Source organism: Cyanistes caeruleus, chromosome 5 (genome assembly GCF_971803275.1).
Source record: "Cyanistes caeruleus chromosome 5, bCyaCae1.hap1.1, whole genome shotgun sequence".
Classification (NCBI taxonomy): domain Eukaryota; kingdom Metazoa; phylum Chordata; class Aves; order Passeriformes; family Paridae; genus Cyanistes; species Cyanistes caeruleus.
In genome coordinates, this window is record NC_141705.1 from 27,911,596 (window position 1) to 27,929,482 (window position 17,887).

The 17,887-nt window shown below is 38.7% G+C and overlaps 1 protein-coding gene across 4 annotated transcripts in view; it reads left to right on the forward strand.

The window, feature by feature from the left end:
* Positions 1-17,887, forward strand: part of TRMT9B (tRNA methyltransferase 9B (putative)) — a 113,298-nt gene that overhangs the window by 84,229 nt on the left and 11,182 nt on the right. For 2 of the 4 annotated variants that reach the window (XM_086890117.1, XM_086890116.1), the window contains one exon: positions 1,687-1,832. The exons of 1 other annotated variant lie outside the window; for it this stretch is intronic. Coding sequence is in view for 1 of the 3 variants with exons in the window: in XM_023925169.2 (XP_023780937.2) it covers positions 9,976-10,004 (29 nt within the window). In the remaining 2 variants the exon portion in view is untranslated. Of the gene's footprint in view, positions 1-1,686; positions 1,833-9,931; positions 10,005-17,887 lie in introns of those variants that run through there. One more of the 4 variants, XM_023925169.2, reaches the window with a different exon arrangement.

Below are 17,887 nucleotides of genomic sequence, written 5' to 3' on the forward strand. Positions count from 1 at the left end.
ATCTAAAATTTGCATCAACCTTGAGTGATCCTTTGATCTTAACAGCTGTATGTTTTGAATGCATACTAGCATGAGCTCTGAAAGGGTTTGTTTATATGATCTTCCTCCATCAGAACACCACCATCTCACAAGATTCCTGAATAAGGTCATCAATACTCATGGAAAGGTTTCATGTTTAAAAGGTGTGACACAACCTAGCTTTCTGCCATAATGCAGAATTCAGCTCCTGCATCCTAGCACAGTGGGTTTTTTGGGCTGGGGTGTCCACTAAACTGTTCTCCAGACTCAGATAAGAGGTTGAAATGTGAGAGCTGAGCTAAATAGACCAAGCAGAATCATGGGATTACTGACTGATCTATACCCCTTATACTACTCATCTGCTTGAAGAATGATTCAGACACTTAGATGATGAGTACGGGTTGAGAGTTTGTGTAGAACAGAAAAATGCAATTAAATGAACAAATGAGACAAATGTACAAAGCAAAAACATTTCATTTGTAACAATACCAAACAGAAACTAGGGAAAATGTCATGACTTTTGGAGAAGAGCACTGAAAAATTCTGATTAATGTTTGTTTCTATTATTAAAATATGATCTACATATAGATATAATATAAACCAAACCATGGACAAATACAAGTAAGACGAGAACTAGTAATGCTGCAAAATAGTATTAAGCTCCAACAAATTATATGTTTCCAAAAATATTTTAAGTTCATGTCTATATAGTACCAAGAATAGCCAGTCAAATTTCTAGTCAGTCTGATTTTAAGTATTTATCAAAGCAGCACAAGAGTCTCAAGGGGCACTTAATATTAGCAGCAAGTGCAAATTTGGGAACAGAGTGTGGTCTTGTGATTCTTATTCTGAATGAAGCAAAAAGAACACTTTTTTTTAAAAAAAATTTAGACTCATAAATCCTAACATCCCTATATTTTGCCATCTGATCTGCTTTCTGAACTCCAGTCTAAATAGGTCTCAGATTGACTTAAGTAATATCTAGATATTCACTCAAATGAAGACAGTAAGGTTGGGTTCAGTGGTCTAAGTCTAGATTTCAGTGCCATTTGTGATGACCCAAAGAATCCTGCCAGGCTTCCACACTTCTGTAGAAAAGCACAGGTTTTGTGCAATTCCTACATTGTATTTTCTGGTTGTGTGGGGATATTTCAGATGCCCAGTCCCCTCTCTGTATTCATCTAAGCTGAGATATCTTCATCTGTGAGGAAGTACTTGTAACTTAGGTTATATAACTAAACATACTTTCAAACAGATGGCTCAGCAGCATCCATTTGTCTGATGCAGTGGGAATTGTAAATGTTGTCCAAGTGCAGATATGTGGTTAGCAAGCTCTAAAATCTTTACTGTGGATGCAGAACTAGTGCACAGCTGTGTGCCAAGTGTGATTGGTAGCGGTTAAACTGGTAGAAGCCAAACAACTTACTGTGTGAGCATATCCAGAGAAGGTAAAGAAGTTCCCTTCTCCCTGGCCCTCTCAATGCCATAACATTCAGCATCCTGGTCCTTATCAGACATTTCCCTTCAGGTCTTCATTGCAATTCCTGTCAAAATACAGAGATGCCAACCCAAAGTCAACTCGTGCTCAAGAACATTTTACACAGCTTTTCTATGTAAGGATTTTGGGAGTACTGCATTTCCACCACATCTCTTTACTTCTTATGCCAGGTGCTTTCCCTGCCACTGGTCATTCTCTTGAGGCCTAAATGCTCCAAGTAAGATCAGCGGAAGAACGTGTTAATTTCTCCCTGCTGGTGACAACAGTATGCTTCCAAAGGAGAAATCTGAATATTCTTGGAAAATAAGCTGTATGGGTAAGTCTAAAATAGTTAACAATTTCAAAGTCTGCTAAAGTTCTGTTGTGTATTTTGGGTGATCTTAGTGGTGTTAGGATCCTTCAGAGGCACAAGAAAAGTGAACCTACAGTTTTAGTGAACTAAAGAAGCTATATTTTCAAGATGAGAAGTGAAATTGAGAAAGACAGTTTGTTATAAAAAGTGAAAAGGTTTGTCAACAATTAAGTGAAAACCTCTGTTAAAGACCCAGCTGGAAATTACAGGCACCTCCCTTCAAAATGGAAATAGTTCCATAATATACAACTAGGATAGCAACTCAGAACTTACTGTCCAGTGAGCGCAGTGAATCCCCTTGCTCAGCATTGGTCTGCTTGGGAAGTAAAGCTGAGGGAGCTAATGCTTGGAACAAGGATGAGAAATTTCCAGGTGAGGTAGTGTTCTTTTGTGCAAGAAAGTGCAACAGCCTGGACTAGCAGTTCAGAAGCTTTGTCACAATTTTCCCCAAGATTTTTCTCCTCTCTGAAGAAGGAAAAGGAAAATTATTAAAAAGTTTTAGATATGGAGATTAAGGTTCCCAGGACCTAATAATGGACATAATTCCTATCCAGAGCATAGCCTAGGAGTGCTTTCACAACACCTGCACACCTGCAATTCTGTGCCTGGGAGGGGGCACAGTGATTTAGGAGAGTAGATTGTGGGTAGTGTATGATATACAGTCTTTTCTTCAGCCCCACAAAGACAAATGGTGAAGATTTGCTGATCTTTTAGTCAGATATCTGTCACAGCACTTGCTGGAGACCCTCTTTTGTGAACAACTTTTTTTCTGAGATGGCTTTTGAGAAGGATCTTTGAGGCATGGTCTCTAGAATGCTACATCATTGTTCTTCAGCACCCACTTCCACTTCCACTTGCACTTCTGAATCTGAGCTTCCTCTTGCTCAGAGGAGGGTGCAGAAAGATAGATTCTGGAATGAAGTGGTTGAGGTAGAAGTTTTTGGTGGGACTGATAAACATGGATAGAGATTTGCCCATCCCAGCCCCCTGTGTGGAGACCCATAACAATAATTGTTCTTCCCATATCTTAAGAAGCTTCTACTTATTACTGAGTTAATTAATATGGGGTTGAGAAAAGGGCACATTTTTTACTAAGTCTGTTCTTCCAGACTGAGAGGATTCTGCAACTCTTCAACACATGTTCTTTGCTTGGATTTATTTTTAGTAATGCTTTCTTCCTTTTTTGGTTTTTTGTTTTTATTTCCAAATATCTTTTCATAAAACTAAATTAAAAAAGAAGGGAGAGGAAATCAGTTTGCAATGAAGCATATGACACTTCACTTTGTTACTTTAACGTAAAAATGGGCAAAGGTCCTGGAATATAATGGATCTATGAGCCATCTCTAAGAACTGCTTCCAAAAAAATTCCTTTCCATCAATCCATTTTTAAATACAAAGGAATAGAAGAAACATTTTCAGCGTTTCACTGGATTGAGTATGCAAAAAGAATACCATGGGAATAAGTTTAGAAATACTGAAAATTCAAATTCACACTCTTTGATGTTAACAGCTTTTCTTGCCAAGACAGAATATTTTCCTCTACTTAGGACAGAAATTCTCACTGTTACACATATGCAGCTAAAGTGAGAATTTTCCTAGTTCTGATGGAGGTTAGTCGAGAAGGTCTTACTGGAGCACATACATGTTTTCTGCTTCTTGGTGACCAGAAGAATTAAATTAGACTAATGTCCCTGCCACTTCCTCTTCCCTCCATGATATGGGCTGATGGACAAGAAAACAGAGCCCTCTGCTTTGGGTCAAGATGAGCACTTTGGGCTATTTGGTCCTGAGAGTTATGGGATGTAGTTATGCATGGGAAGAATAGGAGCCCCAAGCAGTATGGAGAAAAGTCAGAGGACTCTACAGTCCCAGAAAAACAGTTTCTGCTCAGAGCTTAGGGTACCAGAGATCTGACATATTCACAGTAGTTCAGGTAGCTAGTTCAGGAGATAAAGACAATATTTAGTCCTATTCTAAGCTCATCTTCCAGCTGAAGAAATGAAAAGATAAAAAAGATGCACGTGGTCTTGCTGTAGTGGATCTTGGTCTGCTGTCAATATGAGAAGACTGTGGACATGTCATCTTTCAATGCCACCCATGTGGCTGCTGCCAGCATGACTCATAGGCACTGCCTATTCATGGTGTGTGACCCATTCCATGGAGGGACTGATGGGATGCTCACTTATTGTATTTCTTCCTATCTGGTACAAGAGAGTACCTTTAGCAACATTTGAAAACATTTGTTGATGGTTCTGTTTTTACAGTGTTTAAATGTTTCTTGTTCAATACACCAAAATCACATGAGAGCTGAATCACATTCACCCATCTCCAAACTGTGTGTGGCGGTCTGCACAGTATGAGAAATTGATAGCAGTCATTGTATATTTCAAGCTCAGTAACTCAGGCATCAGAAGAGCCAACTGTATTTTTTTCAAATTCTAACTAGATTTGTAATGCACCTGGTAAATGTCTACCCTTTCAGACGAACAATTTCACTTCTGCTGAAATAAGCATTAAGAATACTAATGCAGGTCAAGTAGTTTATTTTTGGTATGAGCAACACTGTACATTGTTATAGGCAAACCCATAATGAATCTAAAATGAATAACGAGTAGTTGCCATTGTATAATTTAAGATTCTTTAAACAAAAGAGAAGGCAGTAAGAAAATCAAAGAAAAAGGTTCCTGAAAAGACAAAAGAAAAGAATGTTACAGCTGAGTTGCTTTTTTGGCATTTGCCATGACACTGTGGTGGGAGAGCAACTGTGGAGGTAAGTGGAGCCTCAGATAAAGGCTTGGAAAAACTCTAAAACGTGTTGAGAACAGAGAAGCCTTGAATCTCTGCAAGAACGCTTTTGAACTTAAAGAGCCAAATCTGAATGAAGAGTACTACCTCCAGTTTCCCACATCTCCTGGGACAGATGGTCAAAAGCCTGGTAAGACCCTGTTACCAGACTGCACTGAGTCAAATATTCCACCACACACAAATCATTTCCCTAAATGGTATTCACCACACTGTTCTAGTTGTTTTAAGCTGTTTCCAAATTGAATGACTAAAGCAGTCTGGGACAGGGTCAGTGTCTAGAAAGATAAGTTGAACTCTGGCTTATTCTTGGACATCATCTGTGTTTTTGGAGAAGTAATTTGATCTTCTGTGACACAACGAATGTTTTTAGCTTAATAGAGGAAGCAAAATTTATTATTTCTGAAGAGAAGTAGAAGCATTAGGGGCCTGTAGCTTCCTTCACCCAGGAATGGACAAGAATCTCTGTTGTGCAAGCACACTATTCACTTTCTGTTTTGCCTCTTTTACTTATCTGTGAAGCTGAATTTCAGGTCATACTGGAGACAGTCAGTGAACTGAATTTTTATTACATGCTTCAATTGAGATCGAAATGTCAAAACACTATAGAAAAGTAAATCTTTATTTTTAGCCACAGAGAGGAAATGCATATACTTGAAAAGTCTGTCCTTGTGAAATGTCTGCAGCACATTTGCAGAGGCAAGAAATGCAAGTACAAAGTGCTTTGTCCTGAAAAGACACTTCCATTGAATAATAATTAGTCCTTGTAAGTTAATTAAACCAAACCCTCCTCCCTTGCATACCAAATAAGGTCTTCATGACTTCAGGATGCTGGGATGCAGCTCAGGGTCCAACAATATGCCACCTTAACCTCTACAATATGTGCCTGTCAGCAGTCCTGAAACACTTGCATTCCTCTATCTCCAGCATACTTAGGTGCAAAATTATGTCATATTGTCCTGTTTTGCATTGTTATTTTATTAACAAATACCATGTCCCTTTGCTACCACAAAAATCCCAAAGATTTCCTGCTGCTGAAAACTGATATTACAAAACAAGAGGAAGGTTTATATCAAAATGAAATCCAACCAAGCAATTGTATCAGAACAAGGTGTTCCTAATCTGATTAAAAAAGAGAGCAGTCTGTGTTCATCTTTCTTCCAAATTTTTTACTTAAATAAGGCAAAATATGTATGAAGTACAACTTACCAATTTTATCCATCCCTACTGTCACTTGGCAGCATTTTCAGCTGATAAATTTGGTCCATCTATAGGTCTGCGATTTGGAGAATAGTCTGTGGATCTACTTGGGCAAAATAAGGTGTAGTAAAAATAACAGTACTGGCACAAAAGGGAGCCCTGCATTTTTATGTGGATTTCTATCATTGAATTTCATAATAATTATTTTTCAACTAATTTTTCTGAAATACCACTACAGTTATCTCTCACTTTAGTCACTGATAGTGCAACAAGAAAGAAATTTCCCTCTTTTGTGGTCCATTCTGCTTGCTTTACCTCTTGCAACAACTGTACTGAAATCACAAAGAAATCACAAAGACTCTTTCTAGTGAGGTGAACATGAGTTGTCCTGTAAAGCTTGGTTGTACTTAAGTATTAAATAATAGTGCTTAGCACTTGTGCAACCTAATGCCTTACAATCTTCAAAGCACTTTACAAATCTTAACTAATTAATCCCCACAGCAGCCCTGTGTGGTAGGCTATAAAGGTCACACATTAAAAATCTCCCATGATCCAAGCTTGACTGTATGGTAAGCCTATGGGAAAAAATATCTGCACAATTATGTTCCTGAAGCCATGAGTGTTTAATTTTACTGGACTGTAACATGGCTTACTTTCAGTAAATTTGTTCTGCTTTCTTATCCCACTCAAATCCATTACACACTGCAGCATGGCTCAGCACACAGTATCATCAAAATTTTGAAGATTTTTTTTTTATTATTGAAACTCCTGGAAGCAAATGAGAAGCCGAGGATATGAATTTTATTTAAGAAATGAAGTTTCTATTGCCAGTGATTGCATAAACCATGCAAAGGGTCAGGAAGTCCCTAAAGACTGAAGCACTCAGGACAATAAGTACCATTTTTAGCAACTTTTGAGAATTGGACTTTTGTGATATTGAGATTGCCAGACAAACAAAATATGCTTATACTCAGTTTCACTGGGAAACGTAAGCCTTTAGAGACCCATTTTACTTAATTTTGGGAAATAGCATGGTTTTTCTAGCTCAAATTTTCTTTGGATTTTCATGTTCCAGAAAAAAAAAATTGAAGTTATTGCTGAAGAATATCATTCCTTTAGCTTTTACAGGTCTAAAATTTCCCATGAAGTGGAACTGCTGCTTTTAGTTCACTGTAGTGCTATCACAAACACCACTGCTTCCATCTGTTGTTAGTTCTGGTGGAAAACTTTTTAAAACAACATTACAGTTTGACAGTAACATTATAATTCTATGTGAAGACCAAATTCACCGACCAAAGATGTAAGTCACTAGCTCATGACTACCTCTCACACATCTGCATAGAAAAGAAGCCTCACAAAGGTGTTTATTCTTTGTAATACTTATTGTAGAGAGGAAACAAAGTCTTTGACTGATGAGGCCTTCTTTCAACAGAAGCAGACATAGAGGTTTTGTCACAAGTTTTAAAAAAAATCATCAGTTTTCCAGAATGTCTACTGAGACACTGCAGCCTTATTTATAAATACAGCATAATCCTTCCCTTCCAAGGCACCAGGTAACTTAATGCTTCCTTTTGCTTTCAAGTACAACTGTCTCTTTGTAAAGCTTGTAATTTGAGAGCTGATCCTTTGTAATAAGGAAGCTCTATATTATGAAGACTGACCTCGATTCCTTATTTTCCCTACTGCTTCAACCTAGAAGCTTTTATTTCCTTGGCTTTCCTTCTCTTTCCCCCTCTTGCTTTGTTTTTATTCCTTTTTCTTTTCTTCTTTTGTTCTTTTTTCCCTCATCTTTGGAGAAAAATCACAAATAGCCTTTGAAGGAATAATTAGCAATTGCTGTAACCCTATGGTAGAAAGCTTTACCTGATTGACTGCAAAAGGTTATCTAAGGGTAAAGGTTTCAGACAGGCCAGGGAAAGAGCAATCTTCAGATGAGAGATGATAAGGGGTGAGCACAAAAGAGATGCTAGAAAGTAAAGGAATAAATGAATGGGAATGCAAGAGGCAACATAATTAGCCAGTCTTACATGCTTGCCACTACATAATTTCAAATGTTCCAAATGGAGCCTGGTATTCTGCAGACAAACAGTAATTAAGTACAGGGTAGCAATGCACAGGCACAAGAGGTCTGAATTAAGGTTTCATGGGCAGCCTTCTGGCTTTCCCAATGTTTGGTCACTTAATTTAGTGACCTAAATCCTTTTTAATATAGAAAAAAATTGATTTTAATGAGGTCTTTTAATTGTTTAGGGAGGAGGGGTTGCTACAGACTGCAGTTTCTTATGTAATTGTTGATGCATAGTACTCCAAAGGAGAAAGTATTCTATTTTCATTCTGCCTAAATTTGTATGATGAGACCAAGATGAGATGGGGTTGGTTTGGGTTAATCATAATAAAACCTTAATAAAAATGAGGTTTTCTTTTTTTCCTAAAGTGTATTAAGCTACATGACTAACATCTATTTTAAATGCATCAGAAGCAGGAAGTCTGGAGAGAATCTATAGGACTGATACATAATTGTAGTTTTAAGGAATATCCAGGAAAGATTAGGTGGTAAGGAAAAATGCTGTGTGAATTCCCCACAGTAGAGTTTTATGAGGCTACATCAGAATCTTTTTCTGAGAAGGCTGGGTTTGAGGCAGTATTTCAAACTGAAGAGCGTTTAAAATAAGCAAATATTTATGTCAACAAATAACATAAGGTGGTATTCACACTTGAGATATTTTCTGAAAGAAAATACATCCTTTCATGAAGGAAGAATGAGGAATACATCATCTTCAAAAAAAAGTATCTGAAAGAGCCTGGGAATGGCAGACCCTAATTTGTCTGTACCAATTTAGCTGACTCTGCATTAGAGAATTAAATTAGCTGAATGTACATGGAAGTATAGCATAACAGGGACAAGTCAACACAATGTTTGCAAAGGACATTCATGTCTTACAAATTAGTCAAAGCTCTTTGAAGGTGTTAAGAAGGTTAGTTATTATCTAACTGATTCCTTCATAATGGAGACTTAGAGTTTCATCATTACTCAATGACTTTGGTACATTTAATAGAATATTAGTTTTATGTGTTTTCAGTATGCTTATTCTCATCTTGTTATTATAATCTTCCCCCAAATCTTTTCATTCAAGTGGGATTGTCAAAATAAAGGGAAGGCATGTCCTTGAGTAATTTTGTCAGTCTTGAAAATCCCATCAATGCACACTTGTGTTCCTCATAATCCCTTCTTCAGGTACTTCAAAACTGATTTGAGCAAAAGACTACCTGTAACAGTAAATAGTTCAATACATTCAAGTATTTTGTACAATGCTGTGCTGAGTTCCCTGCCTGTCGTACTGACTGGTATTATTTCATTGCATCCTTCTTTATCTGTAATCTCTTATACACAATTTATAAGTTCTTGGGACAGGACTATCTCTTTAATTCATGTTTATTGTGCTAATTGTATCTGGGTCCTGGTGCATGGCCGGGTTTTTGCGTACTTTTGTAATAAACACCTGTAAGTATATGGAAGTATAGGAACAATCTGCCATTTTTACACTGCTTTAATAGGAATCATGCGGGAGTAGGGAACAAAACTATTCACTCTCAAGAGTCGCGGGATGGGAAGACTTTCAGACAGGACCTCGTCACAAAGGTTAGCTTTGCGCTTAACCTTTAAATGAGCAAGGGCTAATCTTCCCTGGCCGCTTTTGCCATCAGCAGACACGGCTCCCATCACCATGGGTTCAGAGGAGCTCGGGGACCCTGCTGCTCCCCGCCCCGGCAACCCCCCGCTTCCCTGACGGAGCATCCCACCGCCACCATCACCTCCATCAGCACCACCCTCCTGCCAGAAGACGCCCGAGGGACGAGACCGCAAGGAGAAGAGTTAACAGGGAATTGATAACCCGGCCCTTTTTTTGTTTTACCCCGCCTCCTCCCGCTTGCGGGGAAGTGAGGGATCAGGACGCGCCGAGCGGGGGTGGCCCCGGCGGAGAGGTGCGGGGAGGGCTCCCCTCCGCGCCGCTCCGCCGGGGGCCCCGCGGCACCGCCCGGCCCGGCCCGGCCCGGCCCGGCCCGGCCCGCCCGGCCCGGCCGAGCGCCGCCCCCGCCGCCGGGGATGGAGCCGCCGCCGCCCCGCGGGAGCAGGTGAGCACGGCGGGGAAGGTGGCGCGGGTGGGATGCTGCGGAGGGCAGGAAAAGGAAAGCGGCGAGGAAAAACCTGGCGGTGGGGAAAGCGCAAAAAAATCCCCACCCCAACATCACACCAGCCGAAAAAAAAAAAAAAAAAAAAAGCGTCGCGCTGCATTTTTTGCAGATTGAGATGATCGTCTTAAAAACGCTGCCCGCAGAGCCGGGAGTCGCCCCTCTGGCGCTGACCCAGCCCGGGAGGGAAGGATTTGGAGATTTAACTAATTATTTTACACACGTGCCGTGTACCCCAGCCCTCGCTCCCCCATGTCACATTGCAATTGTACGGAGCCGCGGCTTGCAGGGCTGGGAACTAGCGTGGATGCTGGAGCTCAGTTTGGTGTAGCAGGCGGGGAGGGGAGTTTTTACTAAACGTGGGGAGGAATTTACCACAGCAATAATAAGTTTTTCCGTGGTCGCCCGATTAGTTAAAAATTAAGTACGCGCTGTGCGTTGGCAGACAGTCCTAAGCAATGAACTGGAGCAATCCTAAGCCATCATAGTTCATAATTATTTTCTTCTTTTCCTAGAGAATTCTAAATACTGAGGTATTGCCTCCACATAGAGCTCTCAGCATTGCAGAGTGTTCTCTGGTTAATGAATGTTTGTAAAGGGATTTTCATTCCCACTGAGCATCAGTGGGTACATCCAGAGCTCAGGGAGTCAGCTCACCAGTGCCTTTTCTTTTGCAAAGAATTTCTGGCAGAATTCAGCAGCCCTGCTGTGTTGACGTAGTGCACAGGATGACATTCCTTGCTGATACAGTTGCTCAGGTGAAGCGTGCTGCTGGAGTTTGTGATTTTGTGCATGCAACTCGAGAAAGAGATAAGAAAAGCATTCAGCAGCCTCTCCGTGAGAAACAGAACTGATCCTTTCAGGACTTTTTCATGCCCCTTAATGGACCCTGGAGGGTTGGCTTCATTTTAGTAATTTGTTTTCAGTCTAGTACATAAATATATTTATTTCAGTAATAGATGCTATATATAGACCATGTCTTTGAACAGAATTTGCAAACAGCCCTACATCAAGGTATAAATACTTCCCATGCAAACTCTCAGATTTGCAGATATTCTGCCATCCATTCTGGATGGATGAATCAGAATATGGGACAGTAGAAACAGTGTAAGGCTTAGTCTTGAAAAATATTATTTGCAAATTCCTGCCTTTAGTTATTAATGGGCTACCTGAAGTCAGTGAGATGATTCACAGCATAAAGTTCAGCAGATATCCATGTCTTTGCAGTACCAGAATCTACATGGGCCGGTTTATAGGCAGTAATAGTGACAGAATTTTCTGTGTGACAGAAAACCGTGGCTTGAGTGCCAAATGTCTCTTAAATTTATGAAGATTAAAGATTAAAGAAATTGAAAAAGCATTTCAGACTTCTATATGCTTGTGAAGTAATTTTTAAATGAAAAAATGAAGAGTAAAGACACTGGCTGGTGCTTCAAAAATTATTTATGTACCCTCATAAATGGACGTAGAAGTATCAGCTGAATTACTGGGAGAAAAGGAGTCTGTTGGAAACAAAAATAAATACTTGTGTCATAGCCAGGCTTTACATAACTGACTTAAACTCATGTGACACAGAATGATTTTTTTTCCTCAGAAAAGTTTAAGTGGAACACAGTTGGACAAAAGGCATTGTATAACTTGGTTTATATTTTGCTGTTGAAAAATATTCCATTTTGAAGAAAATTTCACATTTATATCAACATATAATAATTTCAGAGAAGTTACTTAAAGGTCAAATTTCTTCTAAGCTAATATTTGTTTTGATGCTCCAGATATTGATGTTTGTAGGTATCAACTTTTTTCCCTGTCATACAATATTTTCCTGATTTTAAGAAGAGAAATTACACCTAGAAAGGCCATGGGATTAAAATATTTTCCAAATAGAGAACTTTAGTAGTATTTATATGAAATTTCAGCTCCCCCAGGGAGCCTTTCCATGCTGATGAGGAAAATCGTATTTTTCAAAGGCCTTTCTTGTCTATAAAATCGAGGGCTTAGAAATAACAAGTTATGCAAAAAGGTATCACTCATGCTGTAATGCACTTAAAATGAAATAATCTTTGAGTGAAGGTCTGGTGAGTTATGAAAACCAAGGTTCTCTTGTAGGGACATTGACTACAGCACCACTAGGCCTTCACACTGCTCAGTCTACTACAGTTGCCATTGGAAGAAGCTGTTGGTGACAGACCCTTCACAGAGGGTTGCTCCTCAACCTTTCAGTAACAACTTAATGCAGTTTTTCTGTGTCTAGGTCTAAATCTGAACCCTGATAGGATTAGTGGTGTATCTTCAGGAGCCTTTGTCAGCTGCATAAGCACCCAATTACTCTTAGAGAGTACTTAAGACAGTTTTGAGCACTAGCCTCAAAAACATATGAGATAACATTTTCTTTTTTGAGAAAGTAAATATAAATACATGACTTCCTAGAACTAAAACTTTTTTTTCAAAAAAAAAGTGCTTCAGTCAGAATTTATTGTTTTGTAAGGTAAAAAAAGAAAGGCACACTGACTGATTTCATTCAGGTGGTCATCTACTGAGGTAACTTAGTACCTAGTACTGTCTACTACAAGATCTTTTCTTATAGAACTGTATTTGGTGAGTATGTTGAACACCGAGTACATTTGTATATGAATATTTTAAGATAGGAAATGATATGTTCAGTTGTAATAAACATGATAATCAAGAGTAGTTTATAAAATGTATCAAGAGAAACCACTTAGTAGTTCTGTAATTACTGTAATTGATTCTACAACATTTTATATCTCATATTGAGATCAAAGGCAACCATTGGCAACCTCCATTTGAGATTCTACTTGATAATGTGCTACTTATCTTTCTGTCTCTGAGATTTCAGCAGAAGATATGTTTTGAAGTAATTGACTGTCTTAAGTCAGTTTGTAAATCATTCTAAAAAGGGAGGTTTTGTTTATTACACCAAGTACCATGTAAGCACCAGCAGTGATGAGCTCTCTGACTGAAAAAAAAAAGAACGACTCTACATAAATTAAAACTGATCCAACTAAAAATAGTACTCTGAATGCAAACCCAGAGTGTGAGGAAACAGAAGAAATTTTAAAAATCATAATTCCAGAACTGTAGAATGACATTCAGGAATCAAATATTCCTGTGAATATCCCTTGGCCTAATGAATAAAGACATATGGAGAGGATACTTAGAATGATAACAGTACTTGTAAAAGACCACCTTGACTGATTCGTCAGAGAAGATGAAAAACACTAAATATTTAATGCTTGTTTAACTGCTGGAAAATGAGGAGACATGATAATTGTATACAAATGTTTGAGACGTACAGCTACCAAGGAGAAAAAAATAGCTGCATTTAAAGCTTAATAGGTAGATTGGCCAGAGGTTTTGAGATACTGATGCAGGTCACAGAGTATTTTCTGACAGGTACTTAACTGACTTTGATTTTTAAGACCCCATTGGTGGAGGCTCCGTGTCCTACCCAATCCACAGTAATTTCCAGTGCTTTTCTGTTCATTTTCTTTTGTTTAAAGTGCCCTATCTGTATCTTCCTTGCTGTAGCATAAGCTGCTGTCTTTTGTCTACCCTTCAGTTTTGGTAAACAGGTATTTCCCTCCACTTTGCAGCAGCCCTTCTTGTTATGAGATGGTCCTCTCTCATTCTGGACCAACACTCCGAAACAACAATTTCTTTCCCCAAGATTTACCTGATTTCTGATCTCTTAGATATGTACAACATCTCATAATTGTTCTCTCCTATTTTATTCTTGCTGGAAGTTTAACATAATGCTCAACTGGATATGCCAGCAGTGTCGAATGTAGGAGAAGGAAAATCTTATGTAACTTGCAGGTATCTGCCCTATTTCTGTGTTCCGATCCTGATTTTTTTTTTTTAATTTTCTTATATTTTTGGCAACACTATATTGCTAAAACCATCAAAACAACATAGTGTTATTAAATCTGTGAATGTTATACAGCCCAGATCCACTTCTGCAGAGCTGCTACCCCTCATCCCATCCTGCCTCCTTCAGTCTTTCTTCGTGCAGTTGGTTATTCATATTGAAAAAGTAATGCTTTGCTTTTGTCTTTTGTGATCTGTTTAAACATTTGATTTCTGATACCATTAACCAGCTCATTTGAACCCTGATGATTTGGTCTGTCTGCAAGTGTCATACAAAGAAATTATTGAGGAGTGTCCAAAGCATATTTCTGGACCAGTATGCTCAGGATATCCTTCCAGTGTGAGAGTTAATTTTGATAACTACACTCTAAATATCATCTTCGAAATTGTGCCAGCTGTACCATTCCACTGCAATCTCTAAAATCTAAAACAACTGTCCCTAATTTTTATTTTTTTTACTAGAATATGATGAGACGAGGGATTGTACAAGTTGCCCACAGCTTCTCAAAACTAATTTCTTGTGACTCTGAGACTGTCTAATCCAAGACCGGTGCAATCAGTTCCCTACATACTGTTTATTAGGCTAGTTGTTCAGAAAACCGTGAAATTAAAAGCCCCAATCTATTCTCTCCCTAAATTCTTATCCCTTTGTCATTGGTGTATTGACACCTGGTGGCAATTAATATCAATAGTGAAGAAAAACCTAAATACTTTGCTCTTCTCAGCACTACTTATTATGACACTTTCCTTCCTTCTTAGTAGGCTAAATTTTTCCTAGTCCTCAGTTGTCCTCTGGTGTCTGTACAGAGTGTTTCTGTGCAGGATCTGAAGACCCACATCAGTGCACATCCAGCATCACGGGTTTTTGACTGTGTGGGACTTCAGGAGGAAGGGACTCTGCACTGGGAGGTGATTTATGAGTTTTGATGTGGTAGTAAAGATGAACAGACATGTAAAGGGACTTTGAAGCATGAGTATGTTCCTCCTAGCAGGTTTTTTTAGTGGCCAAGGGTCCATGTTTGTGTGTTTTCATTTAGCAGAATATTAGCTATCTACAGAATGGAGTTTATGTACTTAGTGAAAATAAATCTGTTTACAGTGCAATGTTTCAGGTACATAGACTATGACCCTAAATGCAAAACAGCAAGGGGAATATTAAATGATTAACTGATCCAAGAATGTGCAGTGAATAGTACTAGGTTTTGTCTGAACTGGAAAATAAAGCTAACAAAATGAATGTGGCAGTGAATGGCTGTCATTTTGAATTACTAGAGCTTGAATTATAAGCTTATTTTGTCCAAGGTCTTGTAAGAGCAGTCTCAGTCCTTTTAATGTTTTGCTGGGACAAAGTTCTATGTATTTTAGTAAGAAAAAATACAATGATAGTGCCTTCAATTTAATCAACAAAATTACTTCAAAATGCTCATTTCACAGTTAGTGTTTCAGCTAACAGTGGTTCTTGTCCCAGCTCTTCATTTTTCATTTCAGAATTTCCCAAATTTTACTGGATAAAGGGGTTTGAATCAGGATTTCAGCTCAAAAATGTTTTAGTAATGCTGCATGGAGCTCCCCTTGCTCTGATTTCATTTGAAAACACTGTGCATTTTCATGGGATTATAATGGTTCATGCGTGGTTGAAATTAATTACTGAAGCTGTTAGCCTTATGTAAGAAAATCATCTCCTATTGTATCCTCTTGCTAAACTTTCATTGCAGCTAGTTGAACTGTTCATGACAGCATTCCTATTATTTTGTTTCATTATCATTTGTTTACTAATACAGCTGCTTTGCTTAATGATTCATATCTGGAAGCCGTTTGGTATGTCGACATAGACCAGTTTGTTGTCTGCATTGTTGAAACAAGAAATCACCATCAATCAGAATGGAAGTTGCTTCTATGATTTATAAATGCAATCCAAGTGTGAGCAAAGTCCTGATACAGGAATCTTGGGTTTGGTTTTGAGAAGGGCTGATGTTTTGCTGTTGGAAATGAATTGGATTTTTGTTTTAGCATGGGAAAAAATACTGTGGTTTTTAGTCCACTAGGCTTGTACACTTGGTGTTCATGGCTACCTGTATTTGAATGAAAAGACTACTAAGTTTTGGAAGTAAACTGAAAACATTTCTCACTGAATAGGTGATTCTTCCTATTCTAGAGACGAAGGGAGAAATACAAATTGGACTGCCCCACCTTTTACTTAGATGTTAGTAACAGCTACAAGTGCGTGTTATTGCTGGAGAGCAGGGTATTGAGGATGTAGACCTAGCCCTTGTGGTTTATCCTGTTCCATTTAAGTGATTAATTAGGTTATTGCATCCATAGCTGGAGTTACGTGTGTAATCAAGATTCATGTTGCTGTGGCAACAAAGAGAGACACAACTGTGCTGAATTTCCCAGATCTTTGAAGCAGTTCTTATCCAAAATGATACTAAGAATTCCCATCAGCATGTGAAAAAGAGTGTATCTAAGAGGGGCTCTCATTAGTAGGCTGAAATCTTGCACTGAATTGAGTGAATCCATGCTGCTCATCAAAGCATTAGAGAAAATAGTTGCAAAAGAGAAGACAAGGAAGGCCTGTGGTGCAAATTAATCAAGAGCGATTGATTTCAAGACAAATATGATCAATTCAGGAAAATTACAAGGTGGTTCCAAGAGGCCATTGTCAAAAGCTTTGTGACATATAGCAGTATTGTGTTTGGCCTGGATATAAAGGCAAGGAGGAGCTGGACATGAGCCAGGTCAAGACTTCACAGTATTATGCAGTATTACATCAAGTTCAGTAGTTGTGCTGATATAGCACATGCTAAAGGAGGTGGAGGAAGGTGTAATAAATGAAAAGAAGATGGAAGATGAAAATCGTAAGTGACTGGGAGGAGATAACTTGAGGTAGGTGAGGAGGCCTGCAAGTGATTCAGAACTGCAGGTAAGTGTGAAAAGCTTTTGGTAGACTGTGATAGAGGCAGTGTTTTTGGACTGAACACTACCTCCTGTGCTTCAGTTTCAAGATACCCCAGGCATCTGGGAGCCAGCAAGTATTTTGTCCACTTGAGGATGAGGTGTTTAATACCATTAGTCAACATTGTAAATTAAATGCTTTTAAAACCAACAACAAAATTTCAAACATGCTCACCTTCCCAAAATAACCCCAAAAACCCAAACATGGTTTAAAAAAAAAAAACTTGGAAATGGAGGTTATTCATTTTGGTTGTTTTCATTTCAAGGTCACTTGCTGAAATGTATTTCTTACTTCAGCAGCGATAAAAAATATCCAAGCAACATGACTTTTATTAAAGCAGTATCCTTGAAAAGTTAATTATCTAAAAGGTTGCAGAATGTTAATGGAAAGGGAAGAAATTAGATTACCTTAGAGCCAGAGAACTCTTAGTGAGATACAGTGATGAAAATATATATCGTGTTTGTACAATTCCTTTTACTGTTTTTGAAGCTGTAATATTTTAGGCTTTTTTTCTTTAGCTTGGTTGTTTTTGGGGTCTTTTAACAAAGAGGGAAAAGAGCAATGTAGGAAAAAGTCAATGGATTACAACCTATTTACTTTCAAATGATTTGTTAATGTACCACAGTTATATGTGATGGACTGGTGTCCACTTCCCAGTAAATTCAGCAGAATTGAGAACACAGTTTTCGTCCAGTTTCCTCATTTAATGGATCAGCTGCAACAAGGGCCTGTTGGAATCTCATGAACCAATCACCAGGAGGATGGCCAGGAAGCACTGAAAGGGTGGAGAATCCTGCTCTTCTGTTATTATCCAAGCTGCTTGCTTGCTGGAGGTGTACATTTGTTGAGCTGCATTCACATTTCAGGGACTTGGCAAGACTTGCTGCAGAGTGGCTGAGCAGCTCGGTGCCAATTTACTGCACACTCCTGTCTCTGCTCCAAGCCTCTACATGAGCCCTTTAACAGGAGTGTAAGCACAAGAGAA